Source organism: Erpetoichthys calabaricus, chromosome 7 (assembly GCF_900747795.2).
Source record: "Erpetoichthys calabaricus chromosome 7, fErpCal1.3, whole genome shotgun sequence".
Lineage (NCBI taxonomy): Eukaryota > Metazoa > Chordata > Cladistia > Polypteriformes > Polypteridae > Erpetoichthys > Erpetoichthys calabaricus.
Window position 1 is genome coordinate 174870473 of NC_041400.2, and position 22266 is coordinate 174892738.

General features: G+C 37.8%; 1 protein-coding gene across 1 annotated transcript in view; it reads right to left on the reverse strand.

Moving 5' to 3' along the window:
- The window catches only part of lnpep (leucyl/cystinyl aminopeptidase), a 117118-nt gene that overhangs the window by 42645 nt on the left and 52207 nt on the right, over positions 1–22266 (reverse strand). The window contains exon 5 of the mRNA XM_028805735.2: positions 9332–9452. Coding sequence (XP_028661568.1) covers positions 9332–9452 — 121 coding nt within the window. The remainder of the gene's footprint in view (positions 1–9331; positions 9453–22266) is intronic.

A 22266-nucleotide genomic window follows, 5' to 3' on the forward strand; every position in this document is an offset into this window, starting at 1 on the left:
GATCGCTTTTCGGAAGGAAGTCAGTTTCGTAGTTTTTATGAACTGTTCGAAAGTGTCTTTCCACATTTTCCTTCTTTGGAATAGCAATGATAGATTGACAGATCAGACAAACACACTTCGACTGTGACATTGTGAGAAAAAAATCCTCTGTCAATTCCACATCCAGCCCATACCCTCCCCAAACAATTTTTTTTTTTTTTTTTTAAATCCCTTCTTTAGTCAATATAAATTGGAAGGCTAACTAGATCACAGCCGGAGTTTTGCAGTAGCTCGCGCGTTTGATCGTGCGTGCGGGATGACCAGTGTGTTAGGAAAAAAGAGATCTCAGACTGGCCGCCCTGTATGTCAATCAAGTGGCAAATGCCATAGGGAGGATATATGATAGACCAGTGGTTCTCAAACTGTGGGGCGGGACTCCTATGGGGGCGCGAAGTAACAAAATGGGGGGCACGAAGATGTGAAAAAAAGAATCGAAAATATGAAAAATACATCTATTGAAACCAAAACAAATTAACTTAAACTACATTCTGATACTAGAAAAATAAATATAGAGTTAGATAATTGTCGATAAAAGTTAAGTAGGTATAAGAAAATATGCATCCATGATATATCATTAATTAAAGAACAAATTGGTATTAGTGGGCTCCTTTCAAAAAACGTTAGGGGGGCACGATACTTAATAAATACTTAAAGGTTGAGAAATGATGTGATAGACTAATCTTAAAAAAAAATTTTTTTTGAATGCAATGCGATCTACCGGTCGATCACGATCGACGCATTGGGCACCCCTACTGTAAATCATGATCTGCTTACAAGTTGCTCATTATTGCTTCAGAGACTTAGGTGAAAACAGTGGCTTCCATGAATGTGATTGGCTCTCCCACAAAAAGCAACGCAAAGAGAAATAAGACACGAATCACACTGGCACTTTCTAAAGACAATGTTCAAAACAAAAACAAACAAAATTGTCAGTGATTGCTCAAGAGGCCAGAGGACCTTATATCCCTGTGTTTATTTTTTACAGTAAATAAACTGAAGCATTGTGACCCTTTAAGTGTTTTACAAATGAAACAAGTGTATTAAATGTTATTTTGTTGAGGTCTTTTTAAGTATTTTGTGAATTATAATAAATTATTAGCAGACAGCATTTTTCAAAGTAACAAAAAAATGTAAAACGAGTTTGTGTTTATTTATGAAACTATTTAGTTAACATTCACCGAACAAAAATATGAAGCAAAGAAGCATAGGGTATATTTGGCTCAGTCGTTTGATGAAAACTAGCGATCTTTAAAATGGGTGTGTTTAATACAGAAGATGCCGACCGTTTAACTAATGACTAATAAACAATATGGGTTAACAATTTAGAAATACGTATAGACGGATCCTAAAAAGTGAAGTGCAAAAACAGATCTGTAAAATCTCACAATAGTGTCCAGCACGTCTTAAGTAACATGAAGCCAAAGTTAGTGCAAGGTAAAACCAACAACCACTCTTTTACATTCGATTGCCGTTTTTCTTTCTTGCCTTCCAAGATGTTTTATACATTCGAATTATGTTAGAATAGTGATATTTGATCCGACAGCCCATGTTATTTACTTAAAACAATGTTGTAAAGATCTCCACAGAGCTTTTTTTTTTTTTTATTAAAAAAAAAAAACACATCTGTTGTCATCTGGCTGTTTTCCTGAGGCATCAATGTGTTCTCTTCAAGAATTTCATTGTACATTTCGAAGAGCGTGCATGCCACCTCGTCATTTATCTTGGCCCTTTTCTGTTGTGGACCATCTATCTGTGATTCAGTCGTTTGCATTTCGTTCGATGCAAGTTCCATCTGAGCTTGCAACATTGTAAGTGCCAGTGATTTTACATTTACATCGAAATAGCGGTTTTTGTATCTCGGGTCTACAATAGTGGCAACACAGTACATGGATTCTGTGTAAATCTCAATGAAACGATTGTTTACAGCCTCTAAGAGAGCGCTTTTACTGGTTTTGACTCCGAAGTCAGTATGAGCGCTTTTAGTCAACAGTCATTTTAAAGCATTAACTGAGGGAATAACGTTAGAAGCCAAGGCTTCAGACTGGCAAATTTCTTTTGTCAGTTGTTCAAATGGAGCAAGGAGTGTGATTATGTTCTCGATCAAACCCCACTGATTAGGCATTAGAGTTGCAGGTAACTCAAAATCGGAGGCATAAGCCCCAAGGGCTCTTTTCTGCTCCAGCAAGCTTTGCAGCATATAGAATGTGCTGTTCCATCTAGTCGAAACATCTTGCTGAAGCATTTTCGGCTGCATACCAAGTTCAGTTTGTATAGTTTTGAGATGCGAGTTGGCTAATTGTGATTGCTTAAAGTGACCGACTATTTTTCTGCCGATCGCTATTGTATCCGAGATGCTGCGCTGGGATAGTACGCCATCGTTCACGGCAAGCTGTAAAGTATGAGCCTTAAATGGCAAACTTGGGATCCCGCATTCCTCCATAGCTTTTGCAACGTTGCGTGCATTGTCTTGTTCTACATGAACATTCTCTTTGGGTATTTTCCATGTTTCAAACATTCTTTTAAATGCCACAAAGAGTGCAGCACCCGTGTGTGATCCAGAGCATTCTTGGGCGTGCAAGATTGCTTTCTGCAATTCAAACTTGCGGTCGACCCACTGAGCAGTTAAACTAAGCATACTAATAGCACTCATATCAGATGTCCATATGTCAGTGGTAAAGCTTATGGCTGTGACATCTTCAGCAAGGAGTTTGTGCACATGATTTTCCACAATCTTATGTAACTCTGGAAGTGCTATGTCAGAAAAATAATGGCGACTGGGTATCTGGTAACGGGGCTCGAGATGCTAAAGCAGCCTTCGAAATCCTGTATCCTACAACAGAAAATGGCTGATCATCAAAAGCAATAAATTCCATCACCTTTGCAGTAATTGTTTGAGCTTTAGGGTTATCTTTATCAAATTTTTTGATTTTTCATGTAACTGATCAACACGTTGAGCAACTGCAGTTTTTGATTTTGTGCGCGGTGGTGCAGGATTCTCCTCTTTTGCTCTGAGGAATTCTGTATATTTATCAGGATGGTGTGTCTTCAAGTGTGAAATTAAGTTGGTGGTATTGAAATTTCGCACTTTGGTCCCTCCGCGCAAAACATTAGTCGAACAAGTGTTGCAAATGGCACATTTTATGTCACTCTCACTCACTTTGAAAAACCTCCACACCGCAGACATTTTCGCACAGTAGCCCAGCGTCACATCCGGAACACAGTGAATGCGTCATCAATATATGTTTGAATTATCGGTCCAATTTAGTCCGATGCGTCATCAATATCGGTCCGATGCCGATAAAATTACTTTAACCTATTATCTGCCGATACAGATATAAATCCGATATTATTGTGCATCCCTAATTTTATATATTTAAAACATCCAATACGTTTATGCTTAATACAGTAGGCACAGCTACTGCATCACTACATACAGTGGTGTGAAAAACTATTTGCCCCCTTCCTGATTTCTTATTCTTTTGCATGTTTGTCACACAAAATGTTTCTGATCATCAAACACATTTAACCATTAGTCAAATATAACACAAGTAAACACAAAATGCAGTTTTTAAATGATGGTTTTTATTATTTAGGGAGAAAAAAAATCCAAACCTACATGGCCCTGTGTGAAAAAGTAATTGCCCCCTTGTTAAAAAATAACCTAACTGTGGTGTATCACACCTGAGTTCAATTTCCGTAGCCACCCCCAGGCCTGATTACTGCCACACCTGTTTCAATCAAGAAATCACTTAAATAGGAGCTGCCTGACACAGAGAAGTAGACCAAAAGCACCTCAAAAGCTAGACATCATGCCAAGATCCAAACAAATTCAGGAACAGATGAGAACAGAAGTAATTGAGATCTATCAGTCTGGTAAAGGTTATAAAGCCATTTCTAAAGCTTTGGGACTCCAGCGAACCACAGTGAGAGCCATTATCCACAAATGGCAAAAACATGGAACAGTGGTGAACCTTCCCAGGAGTGGCCGGCCGACCAAAATTACCCCAAGAGCGCAGAGACGACTCATCCGAGAGGTCACAAAAGACCCCAGGACAACGTCTAAAGAACTGCAGGCCTCACTTGCCTCAATTAAGGTCAGTGTTCACGACTCCACCATAAGAAAGAGACTGGGCAAAAACGGCCTGCATGGCAGATTTCCAAGACGCAAACCACTGTTAAACAAAAAGAACATTAGGGCTCGTCTCAATTTTGCTAAGAAACATCTCAATGATTGCCAAGACTTTTGGGAAAATACCTTGTGGACTGATGAGACAAAAGTTGAACTTTTTGGAAGGCAAATGTCCCGTTACATCTGGCGTAAAAGGAACACAGCATTTCAGAAAAAGAACATCATACCAACAGTAAAATATGTTTGTTCTGTCACACATCAACATCATTACTCCCATCTTTCAGGACCTCTGCAGTATGCTTATCAGCCAAACCAGAATGTGGACAATGCCGCATCAAAACCCCTCCACTCTGCTTTTCATCATCTTGGGCGTCGCACCATATACATTTGGATGATATTTGTTTATACTACAGGTCAGCTTTGAATACCATCATCACTGTGCCCAACTCCACGTGTAACAGAATACTGGACTTGTTAACAAGGTGGAAATTGGATAGGTAGGATTGGTAACAAAACATCATTACCACTGCAGATGTCTGAGACCAAAGCTATAATCACTACTTACTTAAGACTGTACAGCCAGATATGATACTAATCATTTAATTAAATCTGCAAATGACACAACAGTCATTAGTCTCAATGAGACCAGTGCCGAGACTACATACTATCATGTAGTCATGGGATATTATGCTTTTCCCATGATACTATTCATATTGTGATTAAGGCTTCATGATACAATAGTCCCACAATATGAAATCTTCATAAAAAATGTACTGTATGTTTAGTGTCACTGAATAAATTCAAACGAGTATGCAAATACACGTTTTAGTACTGTACATGTTTTTGTAAGCCTTTTCTTTTGTATTAAAATAATCTTAATATAGTAATGAACATCAAGATGGAAAGGCACACACCAAATGACAGTTTAACCCAAGAACTGGTATGTGTATCTGACAATCAAAGATCATAGTTTGAGAAGTAGAACCTCCCCTCTGTTATGGCCATGAGAAACACCCCATATAACAGCAGACACCAACTAGCCATGGCTATCCTTGCCCCAAGTCCTCTTCCATTGTCACGCACGGTCTCTCCTCACAATCCAGTGAAGACCACTTATCTTCTGTGAGGGCTTTTATTTATCCAATGCTCCAAAGCTGCCTGGATTCTCGATTTTTCCCTTGATTGTAAAGTTTATGGTAAATAATCCTAGGGTTTATGGAATGCAGAGCACAGCATACCTGCATGACAGGTCACTGTCAATTATGTATCCTGTCCTGTCCATCTTAAAGGTAATCAGCGGATTACTACATTACTAGAATAAAATATTTGTACTATAGTAACATTATTCCTGTTGCATGTTGAATAACACATGCTAGTAAGAATTTTGCTGCACTTGTCACAATAATAACATATTAAACTATAAAATAAAGTTGCTGCCATCCAAACTTAATTTTATAAAATAAAAAAGTAAGCTAACATCAAACATATCTGTAACAAAGACTGTTCTGCTTGAACATGTTTTGTTAGCCGCAGGTCAGGACTAGTTCTATGAAGAGCTTTTAATGTGATATTCATTTTTAAGAAAAAATCAGAACGTCAACACTCTACATAAAGCGGAGACCTTTACACTGGGACAGTTGTGCAGTTGAAACACTCATCTGGTACAGCCATAGCTTGGACAGATGTATATGAGAATTTTGTGGTTTTCTCCCTCCACCATGCTGGAACACTGCTGTTAAGAGCAGCACAAGATCCACTATTGTATAATTCCTCCTTTTTTAAATTCTCCACTTGCTAAGAAAGGTGTTTTTGTTTCCCTTTTGTTCCATAATATACAATATAACACTTAAGATATAAAGCACTGCCGATAAAAAAAATTATGTAATTTGCCACAGTGAAACTTTGTCTTATGCCTGCCAGGTTAACAGTCTGTCTGACTTAGTGCATGTCTTGAACAAAAACAAAACTAAAGGAATGATTCTGGACTTCAGCATTTTGAATTGATGGGGCAGTAGTGGAGAAAAATGGGCGGTTTTAAATTTCTCAGTCTGCACATCTCAAAGAAACTAAATTGATCACAAAATACCACTGCCATCATCAAAAACACAGCAGTGTCTTTATAGACAGTATATCCTAAGGTGTTTAAGGGAATGTGGAACCATAAACTGGTGAACTTCTAGTTTAAAATGTACTGACAGTAGAGATCACAATTTGGTATGAGAACCCCATAGCCTCAGAGAAGACATCACTACAAAGTGCTGTGAAGCAGAAAGAGAGCATCACTGGCTATATTCTACCCACAATAGAGTCCATATATACCAACTGCTGCAGAAATGAGACTGAGGCAATTCTGTGTGACTCTACTCATCCTGCGCACAATCTGTTTCCCAAACTAAGGTCAGACTAGGAAGGATAGTATCAATGCTATGACCTCTCAACTCAAGGGCAGTTTTTAACCCTCTGCAGTCCTTCTTAATAAGCAAACTGTACATAAAACCTTTCATTCAACCATCTACAAACTGTCTTATTTCTCCACTCAGCATTGATATTAAAACTGTTTTTAATTATGATCACTTATACTTGTATAATAACAAAAAAATGCATAGTATATTACATTGCACTGGACACTTATGCAGCATTATGTAGTTGTAATTTTTATAAAAAAAAATATAACATGCATGGACCGTTTAGTCTTATGTGTCTCTGCATTGTATTTGTATTGTCTACACTTGTTTTGTTGTGTATTGCATATGAGTGACCTGTACTGTGTTTCATTTATCTGACTGGACAGATGATGCAAGATTTCCTATGTAACTATAACTAACAACTAAAGCATCTCCAATCTATTGTAGTAATGACTAATTGAAATATATTAAGAAACTTGATTATTAGTTATATAAAGCAATTCCTATAATACGGTATGTGATTGCTTACACATCCTTGTGAAGGCACATAGGGTGTTTGTGTACTTACACTTTTCTTTAGAAACCCAAGCACAAATCAACTCAACTGAAAGTTTCCAGTAGCTGAACATAAGCTAAACACAAGCTGTCATTTCTGAATACTAATCTTTGTATAATCCATTATTCCTCACCTACCATAATAAAACCAAAATCTCATTACAAAGAATGCCATCCATCCACTTATTTAACAAGCAAATGCAAATACAAATTAACCTGCATAATAAATACACATACTTCCAAGTAACATGTATTTTCTAATGGAAGAAGGCTATGGACAAATGAGAATAAAAGAAAATGAAGAATAATATATTTCACCTAGTAAAGTAAATTAATCTTTACATATCTGGTACAGAACAAAAAAGAGGTTATTTCAAATGAAAAGAACTAGATTGGCAAGGAAGAGCCTTTCTGCATGTAACTGGGCATACAGAGGGCACAAGCTGGCAGTAATTCCTGTAGTTTTAGAAGGTTATCTGGAAGTAACTGCTGTAAGAACACTAGAATAAGAGACAGTTACATACAGCTTATGGGGAGAATAAAAGTACAAATAATAGAAGGCGGGATAAGGGAAACAATTCATCTGGGAACTGATAGATGGCAGAGTGACCTGGCAGCTAAGGGATTTTGTAGGTGTATTCCTGACCCCAAGCGTTATTCCTGGGATAACCACAAAACTAATCTAAAGTCAGGGTTTACAAATTTCTCATTATCAGAGTCAAAGTAAACTTATGGGAGGAAGAAGGCAGGCATAAGGAAAGTGAGGGAAAGAAGTGAGAGGGAAAACAGTTAAAGAATAAACGTAAAAGAAAAGAGGTTGCCATTTACCAAAACAGACTACTTAAAACATCTAACACTAGATTACACTGGACGGAACAGACTACTTTTTCACTATTTTGCAATGTGTTTTTCTTGCACTGTTTTTGTAAATTTTGATTGTTTTGAAATTTATATTTCAGAAAAAGGAGCACTCTAAGATAATCTTTACAGTTTTATATATTCCAAATATCAATTTATACCTTTTTAGTAATATATTATAGTGGTAATACTTCTACATTTATTAGAATTTTTTTGTAATATACATGCTTTCTTAATATTACCATGAAATTGGTATAATCCAGTGAAACATAACAAAACCTGTGCAATGCTTAGTGCCCGTGCACCAAAAATGACATACAGTAGAATAAACTGAATTCAGCTGAATCACTTAAAGATAATACAGCAGTATAGAGATTAGGACAGCTGCCATACAGTTACAGTTTCTTGCGTGTTTAGAGTTTGCACATTCTCTGTGTTTATGTAGGTTTTCACCAATACTCTGAGATACTCTTAGGTTAGGATAATTCATTACTTTACTTTGGACATTCCTAAGTGACTTGTCAGTGCAGGAATGCCTGCATCCTCAAAGGTTTCTGAATACTAAAAATGAAAATCAATTCTATGTTAAATTAAAAGAAACTTAATGCATATTCGACCAGTGTCATCCCCTAGCATGGAAAATCCATGTTAAGTTTCATACGTAACATTCATAATAATGACAGTGAATCAATCTGACCTCATTCATAATTGCTCCATGTACTAGTCTTATAGACTTGTCAAAAAGTGCTGTAAGGGGTGGGTGATGAGGTCTTTTATTCTTCTTTTCTTCATTATGTAAAGCACTTTGAGCTACTTTTTGTATGAAAATGTGCTATATAAATAAATGTTGTTGTTGTTGTTGTCTGTGTATGAGTTTTTTGTTACTAATGTTTTTTATTGCTGCTATTTATTCTTTGTTCAAGTTAATGCAAATTTGATCCAAAAAGCCCACAACATTTCACTGAGCACTCATGTTCATCACTAAGCATTGTTGTTCATTTTAAAATTATTTCCAGTTAATTTCTACTAAACAACACAACATGTGGTTAGAAGGAGAATATGTTCCTAAAACAGAAAAAGAGGCAAACTCTCTAAGAACCACAGCTTTAATTGCAGTATAATAGGCAAACCCTGCTTTATAAAGAAATTACATCAGCTCCTGCAATGCAAAAACAGTGGAGGTTAAAAGTTTATACTTAATAGTTTTTAAGGTTAAAAAAAAAAAAGTACTTAGTTTTTTAAAATTGTACATAATTACATAAATGAAAAAAAAAAAAAAAAAAAATGTAAGGCTCCATTACTTAAAGCATTTGACAATTTAACAGTCAGAAATAAAGAAAATTACCTAATTTCTGAAGAGGGTATTTTATTTGAAAATAACCATTGTAAAATTCCAGGAGTTTAACTGAAGCTTTTAATGCATACTCCACTTGGTCAATTTTGTCAGGAATAGCATACACAGAAACCTGAAAGACAATGAAATTTATATTGTTAAAAAAAAAAGATATATATATATATATATATATATATATATATAGATATATATATATATATATATATATATATATATATATATATATATATATATATATATATATATAGATATATATAGATATAGATATATATAGATATATATATATATATATATATATATATATATATATAGATATATATATTTAGATATGGCATTCGTAGTCTGTGTCACAATCTGATTGTATGGGTGGTTACCTACCAGGTAACGCTTGGAGGAGGAAGACTAAACTAACTATTGACTATGAGATATTAAAAGTTAAAATAACAGAATACAATAACACAGTCCGTCTTGAGAGGCGCTGCTATTTCTCTAAGATTATAAATAACAATGCTAGTAATCCCAGAGTCTTATTTTCGACAATTGATCATCTGTTAAACCCAGGTAACTCAAAGGAATGCCTCCTAAGTACTTCCAGTAAAACCTGTGAGGCTATCGCTGTATTTTTCAATCAAAAAATTAATGATATTAGAAATAACATAGTATATCTCCCCAACACTAAGGATCCTCCGAAACCCCAGTACTCCATAATAAATAAATTAGAGTCTTTCACTAGGATAGATTTACCTGATTTACATAAAATAATTTCTCAAATGAAACCATCCACCTGTGCCCTTGACCCAATACCAACAAATTTTTTCAAAGAAGTATCGGGTGTGCTTATTGATAATGTTCTTGACATAGTAAATTCGTCATTAGATACGGGGGTCTTCCCAGACTGTCTTAAGACTGCGGTAGTTAAACCCCTACTTAAGAAAAATAATCTCGACCCCTCTGCTCTTGAAAATTATAGACCCATCTCTAACCTGCCTTTCTTAAGTAAAATTCTAGAGAAGGCAGTCATTATGCAGTTAAATGAGCACCTCAATAAACATGCTATTCTTGATAAATTTCAGTCAGGTTTTAGAACAAATCACAGCACAGAAACTGCACTCGTTAAAGTAGTAAATGACTTGCGGGTAAATGCAGACAGAGGCCATTTATCTGTTCTCATCCTCTTAGATTTGAGTGCCGCATTTGACACCATTGATCATAATATTCTTAAGAATCGCCTTAGTCAATGGGTGGGCCTCTCTGGCAGTGTCTTAAATTGGTTTGAATCCTACCTGGCAGGGAGAAAATTCTTTGTTAGTTGTGGTAATTATAACTCAAAGACACATGATATTCTATATGGTGTTCCACAAGGCTCTATCCTGGGTCCGCTGCTCTTCTCAATCTACATGCTTCCATTAGGTCAGATTATCTCGGGACATAACGTGAGCTACCACAGCTATGCTGATGACACACAGCTGTATTTATCAATAGCACCTGATGACCCCAAATCTCTTGATTTGCTAACACAATGTCTAACCTGTATCTCAGAATGGATGAATAGTAACTTTCTCAAATTAAATAAAGAAAAAACCGAAATCTTAGTGATTGGCAATAATGGATACAATGAGGCTATTAGAAATAAACTGGATGCATTAGGATTAAAAGTCAAATCGGAGGTAAAAAGCTTAGGGGTAACCGTTGATTGTAATCTGAATTTTAAATCGCATATTAATAAGATCACTAGGACAGCATTTTTTCACCTAAGGAACATAGCAAAAGTTAGACCTCTTATATCATCGAAAGATGCAGAGAAATTAGTTCATGCGTTTGTCTTTAGTCGGCTAGATTACTGTAATGCACTCCTCTCAGGACTACCCAAAAAAGACATCAATCGTTTGCAATTAGTGCAGAATGCAGCTGCTAGAATCCTTACCAGGAAAAGAAAATCCGAACACATTTCTCCAGTTTTGATGTCACTACACTGGTTACCTGTGTCATTCAGAATTGACTTTAAAATTCTGCTTATGGTTTATAAAGCTTTAAATAATCTCGCCCCGTCTTATATATCGGAATGTCTGACACCTTATATTCCAAATTGCAACCTCAGATCCTCAACTGAGTGTCTCCTTAGAATTCCAAGAGCAAAACTTAAAAGAAGTGGTGAGGCGGCCTTCTGCTGTTATGCACCTAAAATCTGGAATAGCCTGCCAGTAGGAATTCGCCAGGCTAATACAGTGGAGCACTTTAAAAAACTACTGAAAACACATTACTTTAACATGGCCTTCTCATAACTTCACTGTAATTTAATCCTGACACTCTGTATATCCAATTCATTATAATAACTATTCATTCAAAATTTGTACTAACCCCTACTCTCTCTTCTGTTTCCTTTTCCGGTGTCCTATTGGTGGTGGCTTGTGCCACCACCATCTACCCAAAGCACCATGATGTTCCAACAATGATGGATGGATTAAAAGCCAGAAGTCTGTATAACCATCAGCATCAAGTGACTCCGTGAGAACCCTAACTACAAAGAGGACTATTTCATTTATGTTAGGTAGAATGCCCAAAGGGGACTGGGCGGTCTCGTGGCCTGGAACCCCTACAGATTTAATTTTTTTCTTCAGCCTTCTGGAGTTTTTTTTTGTTTTTTCTGTCCACACTGGCCATCGGACCTTACTCCTTTTTATGTTAACTAAGGTTGTCTTATTTTAATTTCTTATTTGTCTTTTATTCTTCTTTTCTTCATTATGTAAAGCACTTTGAGCTACTTTTTGTATGAAAATGTGCTATATAAATAAATGTTGTTGTTGCTGCTTGTGGTTGGCCAGCAAGTCTGCTAACATCTGCCACGGTGCCCTCAGTTGTGAGAAGCAGATCATAGAACGGTTGAAATAGTTTACTGTCAAATAATGCAAAGAGTACGCGACACGTGTTTCGCCCTAACTCTGGGCTCATCAGGCGTACACACTCTACTGCACTCCCTCTCAGGAATCGAACCTCGGACATCAGCGCCAGAGGCTAAGCCCCTAACGTTGCGCCATGTAGATCAGGGTAATTACATTCACGGCATTCGTAGTCTGTGTCACAATCTGATTGTATGGGTGGTTACCTACCAGGTAACGCTTGTGGTTGGCCAGCAAGTCGAAACACGTGTCGCGTACTCTTTGCATTATTTGACAGTAAACTATTTCAACCATATATATATATATATATATATATATACACACACACACACACACACACACACACACATGCACAGTGGGGCAAAAAAGTATTTAGTCAGCCACCAATTGTGCAAGTTCTCCCACTTAAAAAGATGAGAGAGGCCTGTAATTTTCATCATAGGTATACCTCAACTATGAGAGACAAAACGAGAAAAAAAAATCCAAAAAATCACATTGTCTGATTTTAAAGAATTTATTTGCAAATTATGGTGGAAAATCAGTATTTGGTCACCTACAAACAAGCAAGATTTCTGGCTCTCACAGACCTGTAACTTCTTCTGTAAGAGGCTTCTCTGTCCTCCACTCGTTACCTGTATTAATGGCATCCGTTTGAACTCGTTATTAATATAAAAGGCACCTTTCCACAACCTCAAACAGTCACACTCCAAACTCCACTATGGCCAAGACCAAAGAGCTGTCAAAGGACACCAGAAACAAAATTGTAGACCTGCACCAGGCTGGGAAGACTGAATCTGCAATAGGTAAGCAGCTTGGTGTGAAGAAATCAACTGTGGGAGCAATTATTAGAAAATGGAAGACATACAAGACCATTGATAATCTCCCTTGATCTTGGGTTCCACGCAAGATCTCACCCCATGGAGTCAAAATGATCACAAGAATGATGAGCAAAAATCCCAGAACCACACGGGGGGACCTAGTGAATGACCTGCAGAGAGCTGGGACCAAAGTAACAAAGGCTACCATCAGATAGATCGATAGATCGATAGATAGATCGATAGATCGATAGATAGATACTTTATTAATCAGTAACACACTACGCCGCCAGGGACTCAAATCCTGCAGTGCCAGATGTGTCCCCCTGCTTAAGCCAGTACATGTGCAGGCCCGTCTGAAGTTTGCTAGAGAGCATTTGGATAATCCAGAAGAGGACTGGGAGAACGTCATATGGTCAGATGAAACCAAAATAGAACTTTTTGGTAAAAACTCTACTCGTCGTGTTTGGAGGAGAAAGAATGCTCAGTTGCATCCAAAGAACACCATACCTACTGTAAAGCATGGGGGTGGAAACATCATGCTTTGGGGCTGTTTTTCTGCAAAGGGACCAGGACGACTGATCTGTGTAAAGGAAAGAATGTCTGGGGCCATGTATCGTCAGATTTTGAGTGAAAACCTCCTTCCATCAGCAAGGGCATTGAAGATGAAACGTGGCTGGGTCTTTCAGCATGACAATGATCCCTAAAACACTGCCTGGGTAACGAAGGAGTGGCTTCGTAAGAAGCATTTCAAGGTCCTGGGGTGGCCAAGCCAGTCTCCAGATCTCAACCCCATAGAAAATCTTTGGAGGGAGTTGAAAGTCAGTGTTGCCCAGCGACAGCCCCAAAACATCACTGCTCTAGAGGAGATCTGCATGGAGGAATGAGCCAAAATACCAGCAACAGTGTGTGAAAACCTTGTGAAGACTTACAGAAAATGTTTGACCTCTGTCATTGCCAACAACAAAGTATTGAGATGAACTTTTGTTATTGACCAAATACTTTTTTTCCACCATAATTTGCAAATAAATTCTTCAAAAATCAGACAATGTGATTTTCTGGATTTTTTTTTCTCATTTTTGTCTCTCATAGTTGAGGTATACCTATGATGAAAATTATAGGCCTCTCTCATCTTTTTAAGTGGGAGAACTTGCACAATTGGTGGCTGACTAAATACTTTTTTGCCCCACTGTGTATGTGTGTGTATATATATCTATATCTATCTATCTACAGTGGTGTGAAAAACTATTTGCCCCCTTCCTGATTTCTTATTCTTTTGCATGTTTGTCACACAAAATGTTTCTGATCATCAAACACATTTAACCATTAGTCAAATATAACACAAGTAAACACAAAATGCAGTTTGTAAATGGTGGTTTTTATTATTTAGGGAGAAAAAAAAATCCAAACCTACATGGCCCTGTGTGAAAAAGTAATTGCCCCCTGAACCTAATAACTGGTTGGGCCACCCTTAGCAGCAATAACTGCAATCAAGCGTTTACGATAACTTGCAATGAGTCTCTTACAGCGCTCTGGAGGAATTCTGGCCCACTCATCTTTGCAAAATTGTTGTAATTCAGCTTTATTTGAGGGTTTTCTAGCATGAACCGCCTTTTTAAGGTCATGCCATAGCATCTCAATTGGATTCAGGTCAGGACTTTGACTAGGCCACTCCAAAGTCTTCATTTTGTTTTTCTTCAGCCATTCAGAGGTGGATTTGCTGGTGTGTTTTGGGTCATTGTCCTGTTGCAGCACCCAAGATCGTTTCAGCTTGAGTTGACGAACAGATGGCCGGACATTCTCCTTCAGGATTTTTTGGTAGACAGTAGAATTCATGGTTCCATCTATCACAGCAAGCCTTCCAGGTCCTGAAGCAGCAAAACAACCCCAGACCATCACACTACCACCACCATATTTTACTGTTGGTATGATGTTCTTTTTCTGAAATGCTGTGTTCCTTTTACGCCAGATGTAACGGGACATTTGCCTTCCAAAAAGTTCAACTTTTGTCTCATCAGTCCACAAGGTATTTTCCCAAAAGTCTTGGCAATCATTGAGATGTTTCTTAGCAAAATTGAGATGAGCCCTAATGTTGTTTTTGCTTAACAGTGGTTTGCGTCTTGGACATCTGCCATGCAGGCCGTTTTTGCCCAGTCTCTTTCTTATGGTGGAGTCGTGAACACTGACCTTAATTGAGGCAAGTGAGGCCTGCAGTTCTTTAGACGTTGTCCTGGGGTCTTTTGTGACCTCTCGGATGAGTCGTCTCTGTGCTCTTGGGGTAATTTTGGTCGGCCGGCCACTCCTGGGAAGGTTCACCACTGTTCCATGTTTTTGCCATTTGTGGGTAATGGCTCTCACTGTGGTTCGCTGGAGTCCCAAAGCTTTAGAAATGGCTTTATAACCTTTACCAGACTGATAGATCTCAATTACTTCTGTTCTCATTTGTTCCTGAATTTCTTTGGATCTTGGCATGATGTCTAGCTTTTGAGGTGCTTTTGGTCTACTTCTCTGTGTCAGGCAGCTCCTATTTAAGTGATTTCTTGATTGAAACAGGTGTGGCAGTAATCAGGCCTGGGGGTGGCTACGGAAATTGAACTCAGGTGTGATACAGCACAGTTAGGTTATTTTTTAACAAGGGGGCAATTACTTTTTCACACAGGGCCATGTAGGTTTGGATTTTTTTTCTCCCTAAATAATAAAAACCATCATTTAAAAACTGCATTTTGTGTTTACTTCTGTTATATTTGACTAATGGTTAAATGTGTTTGATGATCAGAAACATTTTGTGTGACAAACATGCAAAAGAATAAGAAATCAGGAAGGGGGCAAATAGTTTTTCACACCACTGTATCTATATATATATATCTATATATATATCTATACACACACACACACACATACCCCATGTACATAATGGGTGTTCAAACTTTGAATCCAGACAGCAGCAGATATGGCATATAATCAACACCAATAATTTTACAAATTTAATAAACCGCAATCTTGTAATTATTTACCCAATTTTTATAGTTTCTCACTTCAAGCATCTCCTGAATAAAAAAAAATTCAATGAATTTGTAATATAGTAAATATAAATATCATTAAAGAAATTTTAGTTTATAGCACCATATTGTAATTTACATTCAAACTGGTTAAAATTACAGTACACCCCCAAATTTTGTGGGGGTTATGTTCCTAGAGCATCCGCAAATTGTGAAAAACCTCAAATTTTGGATGTGGTTAAAAAAATGCCTATTTTTATAGTTTAAATCATAAATATGCCCCAAAAACACTTCAATTTCATTTAATTTCCCATATACTGCACAGTACTGTACTGCTATGTCTCCCGCAGTGCTAGAATGTAAAATACTGATGTTACCGCTATATGTACTGTAATTCATGCAAGTGCGTTTTCATTGCCAGAAGCCTTAGGAGGTGCAGGGCGTTTTGATGGCATCTTGGGGCTTTAAGCCTTAAACTGCCACATACTTGGCGGTTAATGCATCCCTGGACGCCAAATACTGTTTTGCTGCACTTTAAGTAAACGTCACAATTTACAAAGAAAAAGTGAATTTTTAATGGAACACATTTTTTTTTTTTTTTCATGCAAAGAGCATCATAATTACTGCACGCAAGCACACAGAGGTAAGCTCTGAGGCTGGCAGACTATAGTGCAGCGGCTCAATCACAGGGACAGTGAGGCTGCAGTGCTGCAGGATGTCACGCTTGGGTCACAGAATTGCACAGAAACACAGGAGATTGTAGAGACAGGAACTTTATTCAAACACTTCAAGCAAACATGTCTCTTTCAGAAGTAAAATGAGCTCAGTATGCAGTTAGTTCTCGTTTAAAAGAATAAGCAAAAATCATAGGGGAGCGGGACCCGCAACAGGAGCAGAGGATGTCTGGGGGAGGAGAGAGAAACAAAGCAATAAGGCAAAAAGGACATGTGCCCATTCAGGCTTTTAAGTAAGCGCAGCATCACGCAAGAAGCATATCACGCGACAAAGCAGCCGCCCAGCAAGTAAGGGAGCAATGTGAAGGTAGTCTATCAGCGTTTTTTTACGAGGGTTTTTATGAGGAGTGTCTGTCTTCTAGGGGTGCGTTCAGCCCCCCTGCTCACAAGGGGCTGGCTGTGGTCATGAGCTGGCTGCTCAACGAATGTACTGCACCGACTGATCCTGCGTGCTCGCGAATGGCACTAGGAAATGACTATAGCCAGTTGTGGCAGTTTAAGGGTTCAGAGGAACAAAACGGAAAATACAAGAACACTCAGCTGGAGATGCATCACGGTCAATCAGCAGCAAGGAGAAATGAGTAGTGCTGTAGCGGTCAGGTGCCGCTAAGATTCATACCGTTGAGAAGATGGCGATTTATTTTTATGGTGGAGATTCCAGAGAGGCACCCAGCCTTGGCCCGACCTGCACGCACTCACAAACAGAAAACAAACCGGTAATCAAACAGCAAATAAAGAATGTAATGAAAACAAATGAAAACAGCGATACCACCCCTGTTCCCCTTACAGCGATTACGCATTAAATACAACAAAGCACAAAAGAAAACACACAGTAAATCATGAAAAACGTTCATGGAAAAACAGCAATGGATGAAATGTAATGATGAAACTTGATAGTCCAAAGATCCGCATGTTGAATGGGAATGTAAAGATAGTCCTACCGCTAGTTCCTGAAATGGTGAAGACAGGTAGACGGGTTCAGCAGCACTCCTTTCTTTGCAGGATGGCCATGAATCTACTTACAGTCCTCATGTACATAGGCAGACAATTCAGACGCCAATCACGAAATGATCCAGGACAAAACGAATAAGTACAGGTAACCCAACAGAAGGCAGACAGACAGGAACTTGAAACACAAATTACAAAAATTTTTTTTTTTTTTTTTGTTTACCGGCCCAGTGGCGTAGCTAGTGTTCGTGCCACTCAGGGCGGGGTGGTGCTTCAATTTGCCACCCTCCAACATATCTGAATATGAAATAGAAAATTAAAATGACGTATACAGAAAAATTAGGATAAATTTGGCATAGATTTATTCATATACTGTATAGAGAAACAGCAATAGTGTGCGCACATATAATTATTTATAAGCATAAACTAGACAAGAATATAGTTTAGACGCACTGATAAGCCGTGTTCTAATTATTAGTTTAATATAATTAGGCTGCGAAAACCAGAGCCAGTGTAGTGTACAAGTGATAGGTGGGCATGTTTTCTGTGCAGAGCAAGAATGCGTTTGGATTGATAGAAAAACGAAATTCTAAATTGTAAAATAGCTGTTTATCATCCTAGAAATTATTATCGCTGTAATGTTTCTGATTATTTTTGTTATTGCCTCAGAAATTTTAACTGCTGTGTTTGATGCCGCCACAGAAGGACAGTCTGAAAATGATTTTTGAAGCATTTGTGGATAAAAATCAAAGAATTTGACTTTTTCATTCATGAGTGATATTTTTCCGAAGCCTGCTGCTTACACACTAATTGTACTGAGCCTTTTGGCCAATAATGCCGCCCCAAAAATGTGCCGTCCGGGGCGGACCGCCCCCTCCGCCCATCCCTAGCTACGCCAAACTGCACCGGCCCCCATTTTAAAAGCTGCGCTGACATCCTTTGACCCCAACAGCCCCAGCAGCCTCAGCAGAAGACCAATCAGAGCCACTGCAGGGAGTTGCAGTTTCAAATTCTATTTGCTACTTTCACCATCCCAAGCTGCATTCTCCACTACAGTTGCTTCCTGTTCTCTCTACAGTACAGTACTTCCACGAAAAAACCCACAAAAATTGTGGTGGATATTTGCGGTTTCCACTAACAATTATTAGATAGGTTCTAAGGAAAAATCTGCGAATGACTAAGGCTGCGAACTCTGAACCGCGACTTCGCGGGGGTCTACTGTAAACCTAAAACACAGAATAACTGATGTGCACGGGTGCAATTAAGAATACATTCTGAAAATTTGCACCTAATTAATCAACATTATATGGCAAATGTTGAAAAACTACCAGCCTTTAAAAGACCATCAAAACATACATTCTAGAGTAGGAGTGTGCAATATGTATAATCTACAATAATATCTTAATTGTTGTTTTAACAATGTGTGAGCTGCAATTATCGAGTATGTCACTCAGTTTGCAAAAAAACAATCAAAAACACACCTTGAAAGTCTTTGCATTCACTGTCTCATTTAACTTGAAGGCCAGGTTTATACTTGACGCAAAGCTAAGCCTTTCGCCGGCGAATGTTACTGCTACGCAAGCGGTGTACTGTTTATACCTGTGTGTGTACTTTACATAAATCTGGAAGATTCCACCAGATGGCACTGCGAGATATCATCATGGTGAGAAAACAACATTCGGCTTTGCTGTGTTGTGAATTGCCCGAAATATCTCAAGAGCTACTTGATGATACCTAAGATGGACAGTGATGTAAATCCACTTGAGTGGTGGAGAACCCAAGTAGGACATTTCTCCAAATTGGGGAAACTTGCAGGAAAGTAACTGTGCATTCCTACTTCAAGCAGCCTTTCTGAGAGGACTTTCAACACTGGAGGCAACGTTCTAACATTTAACAGTGCTGCTCTGAAGCCAGATGCTGTTAAAAGACTGCTGTTTCCTCCCTCGGTAGAATTTTACAATTGTTTTAGTTTTTTTGTTATCTTTGTGCAAAATTGGAAAAAACTTGAAGGTTAGTAATTTTTCCTGTACAGTATTTGACAGAACTTTGGATTTTTACATTATAGTACAGTATGTTAGAATTGCTGCACAATTCATCTTACAGCAAAGCAGTTTATGTTTATCCAGTCTGTAATGTTCATGCCCTGTGTTTCAATTATGATTAGCATTTTATTCCCTTTGGATTCATATCTTGTTTACATTAAGTGTAAGTGTCTCTTTAAAATGCTCTTATTATAATAGTTTTGTTGGACTTAGTGGAATTTTTTGGGTAAATCCTGTAGGCCACTTTGAAGTGGTTTACTCATATTTGCACTGTTTGATCTCAGTAATACTTTGACTGGCAATTTTAATGTGTTTGTGTTATTTTACTTTAGTTTTAAGTAAATAAATAAGACCTGTTTTCTTTAACTGTTGTTTCCATTAATTTCATTAGTAAGCAACAATTAATAGCCTATTATCATGACCAAGCTAATTCAATAAGAGATTTACAAAACACATTTTTAAAAGGATGCAAAATATTGTCCAATTATTGTTATCATCAAGTCCCAGAAAATATTGAGATATAATGTTTTGCCAATGTTGCACACCCCTATTTAAGAGTATAATATAACTAGGTGAACACACTTCTGTCCTTCACTTTTTTAGAACTGCTGATTGATTGTTTTATTAGGCAAAGGGTTTAATGAAATGTAAGGTCTGCAGCCACTACAGACGTCCACAAGCAGGGATAATCAATACTGACCTAAAAAACTGCAGTGAATTGATCCCATAATAAAGGCACAAACAACTTTGTGGACTATCAGTTACATTGGAATGTATTATTTTCAAGGAGACAAGAAAGAAAAGTAAATGTATTAAAAAAAAAAAAAAAGAGGATAGTCCAAATGTGGACATTTAGATAAAAGTAACCTGATTTTAGTAGAACTCAACACTAGACGGTATAGCTTGTGTCAAAATAGAAAATTAGTTTTACAAATAACAAACACTAGACAAGTAATTAATAATAAAGCAAAACAAAAACAAATAAACCACAAAACAAATAAGGTATTCAATTAATCGTGTAAGGGATGCCTCGTCAGTTTCAGCATTTAAATTCAGGATTAAGACACTGTAAAGTGAATATTAATGCCCATTCCAAATCAACAGACCTACAAATCAGGAGAGCTACGGTTATACCCAGAGAAAACCTTCTGGAATGCAAAAGTGCACCGGGTCCCACTAGTTGATAACTTATCATCCACATCTGGAAACACTTCGCAAAATTATGAAAGAGCTTCAACCCATGGTACAGAAAGACAATAAACTGAAGGATATATTCCCAAAACCTCTCCTCCTTGCATACAGACAACCACCAAACCTCAAACAACTGATGGCCCGAAACTCTATGTGTGGCTCGGCAGCAAGTGGCACATCTCCCAGCCTACAGAACAGGTGTGGCACCTGTGCACATATCTACACAACAGATCAGGTAATTAAACCACATTGTCAGCAGGAGCATAAAATAAAGTGTCCGTTCACATGCAAATCTGCTAATGTGGCCTACCTAATCATGTGCATAAGGTGCCCCAACATTGGACTGTATGTAGGGGAAACTGGTCAGACACTGTGCCAGCGAATGAACTCACATAGATTTCATATTAATCAGAACAGTATTGATCTTCCGGTGGCAGCACACTTTAACAGTAATGGCCACAGCATAAAGGATCTGAGGGTCACTGTTCTTGTGGGTAATTTCAAGACCCAACAGGAGCGGAAAGAATGGGAATACAAACTTATGCTTAAATTCAACACTCTACAAAATGGTCTGAAATGAGACAAGAGTTTTATGACCAGATATGTGGACTAACAAGACTAATTGACCAGCTGACTACATCAGTGGCCTATCTTACAGACAATGCGCTTCAAAAAAACCTTACAGGACTTTCTCTAGTGATGGTTATGTTATCTCTACATTTTATTAGTTCATTGTTCTCTTCCTTCAGGGTTAATTCATCTCAGGTGTATTTATTTTGCTAACATTTGAACAAAAAGGTTGTTAAGATGAAAGAAAAAAAATCAGTATTTTTCAGTTTCTTTGTTACACCTTGCCTGATGAAGGGGTCTTAGCTGCCCGAAAGCTTGCAATTGTAATATATTTAGTTAGCCAATAAAAGGTGTCATTTCACCCTACTTTCTCTCATTGCTATTAAAGCCCACTGAAAGTGACACCAGAAATACCGGAATCCTCAGGATTCAGCAGTTAAAAGATTTAATCTACATCTTAATGGACTGCACATCAAGGACATTGTTAATGACACTGTGGAAAGCCCAGAAGTGACAGGATAGGTGTAATGGTTGGTGGACCCTAACGTGTACTTTCTCCAGGGAAGATGCTGACTGGTATTTTTGTTTTCCATTCCTTCTCTGCCAAGTGGCCTTAACTTAGATATAATGAATGGGCTTTACAGTGAAGTCTTTGTTTGTTAGTCATTGGGATTACTCCTGTTTTACTGTGAACTTAATGTAATTTTTGTGTAATTTAATAATTTGCCAT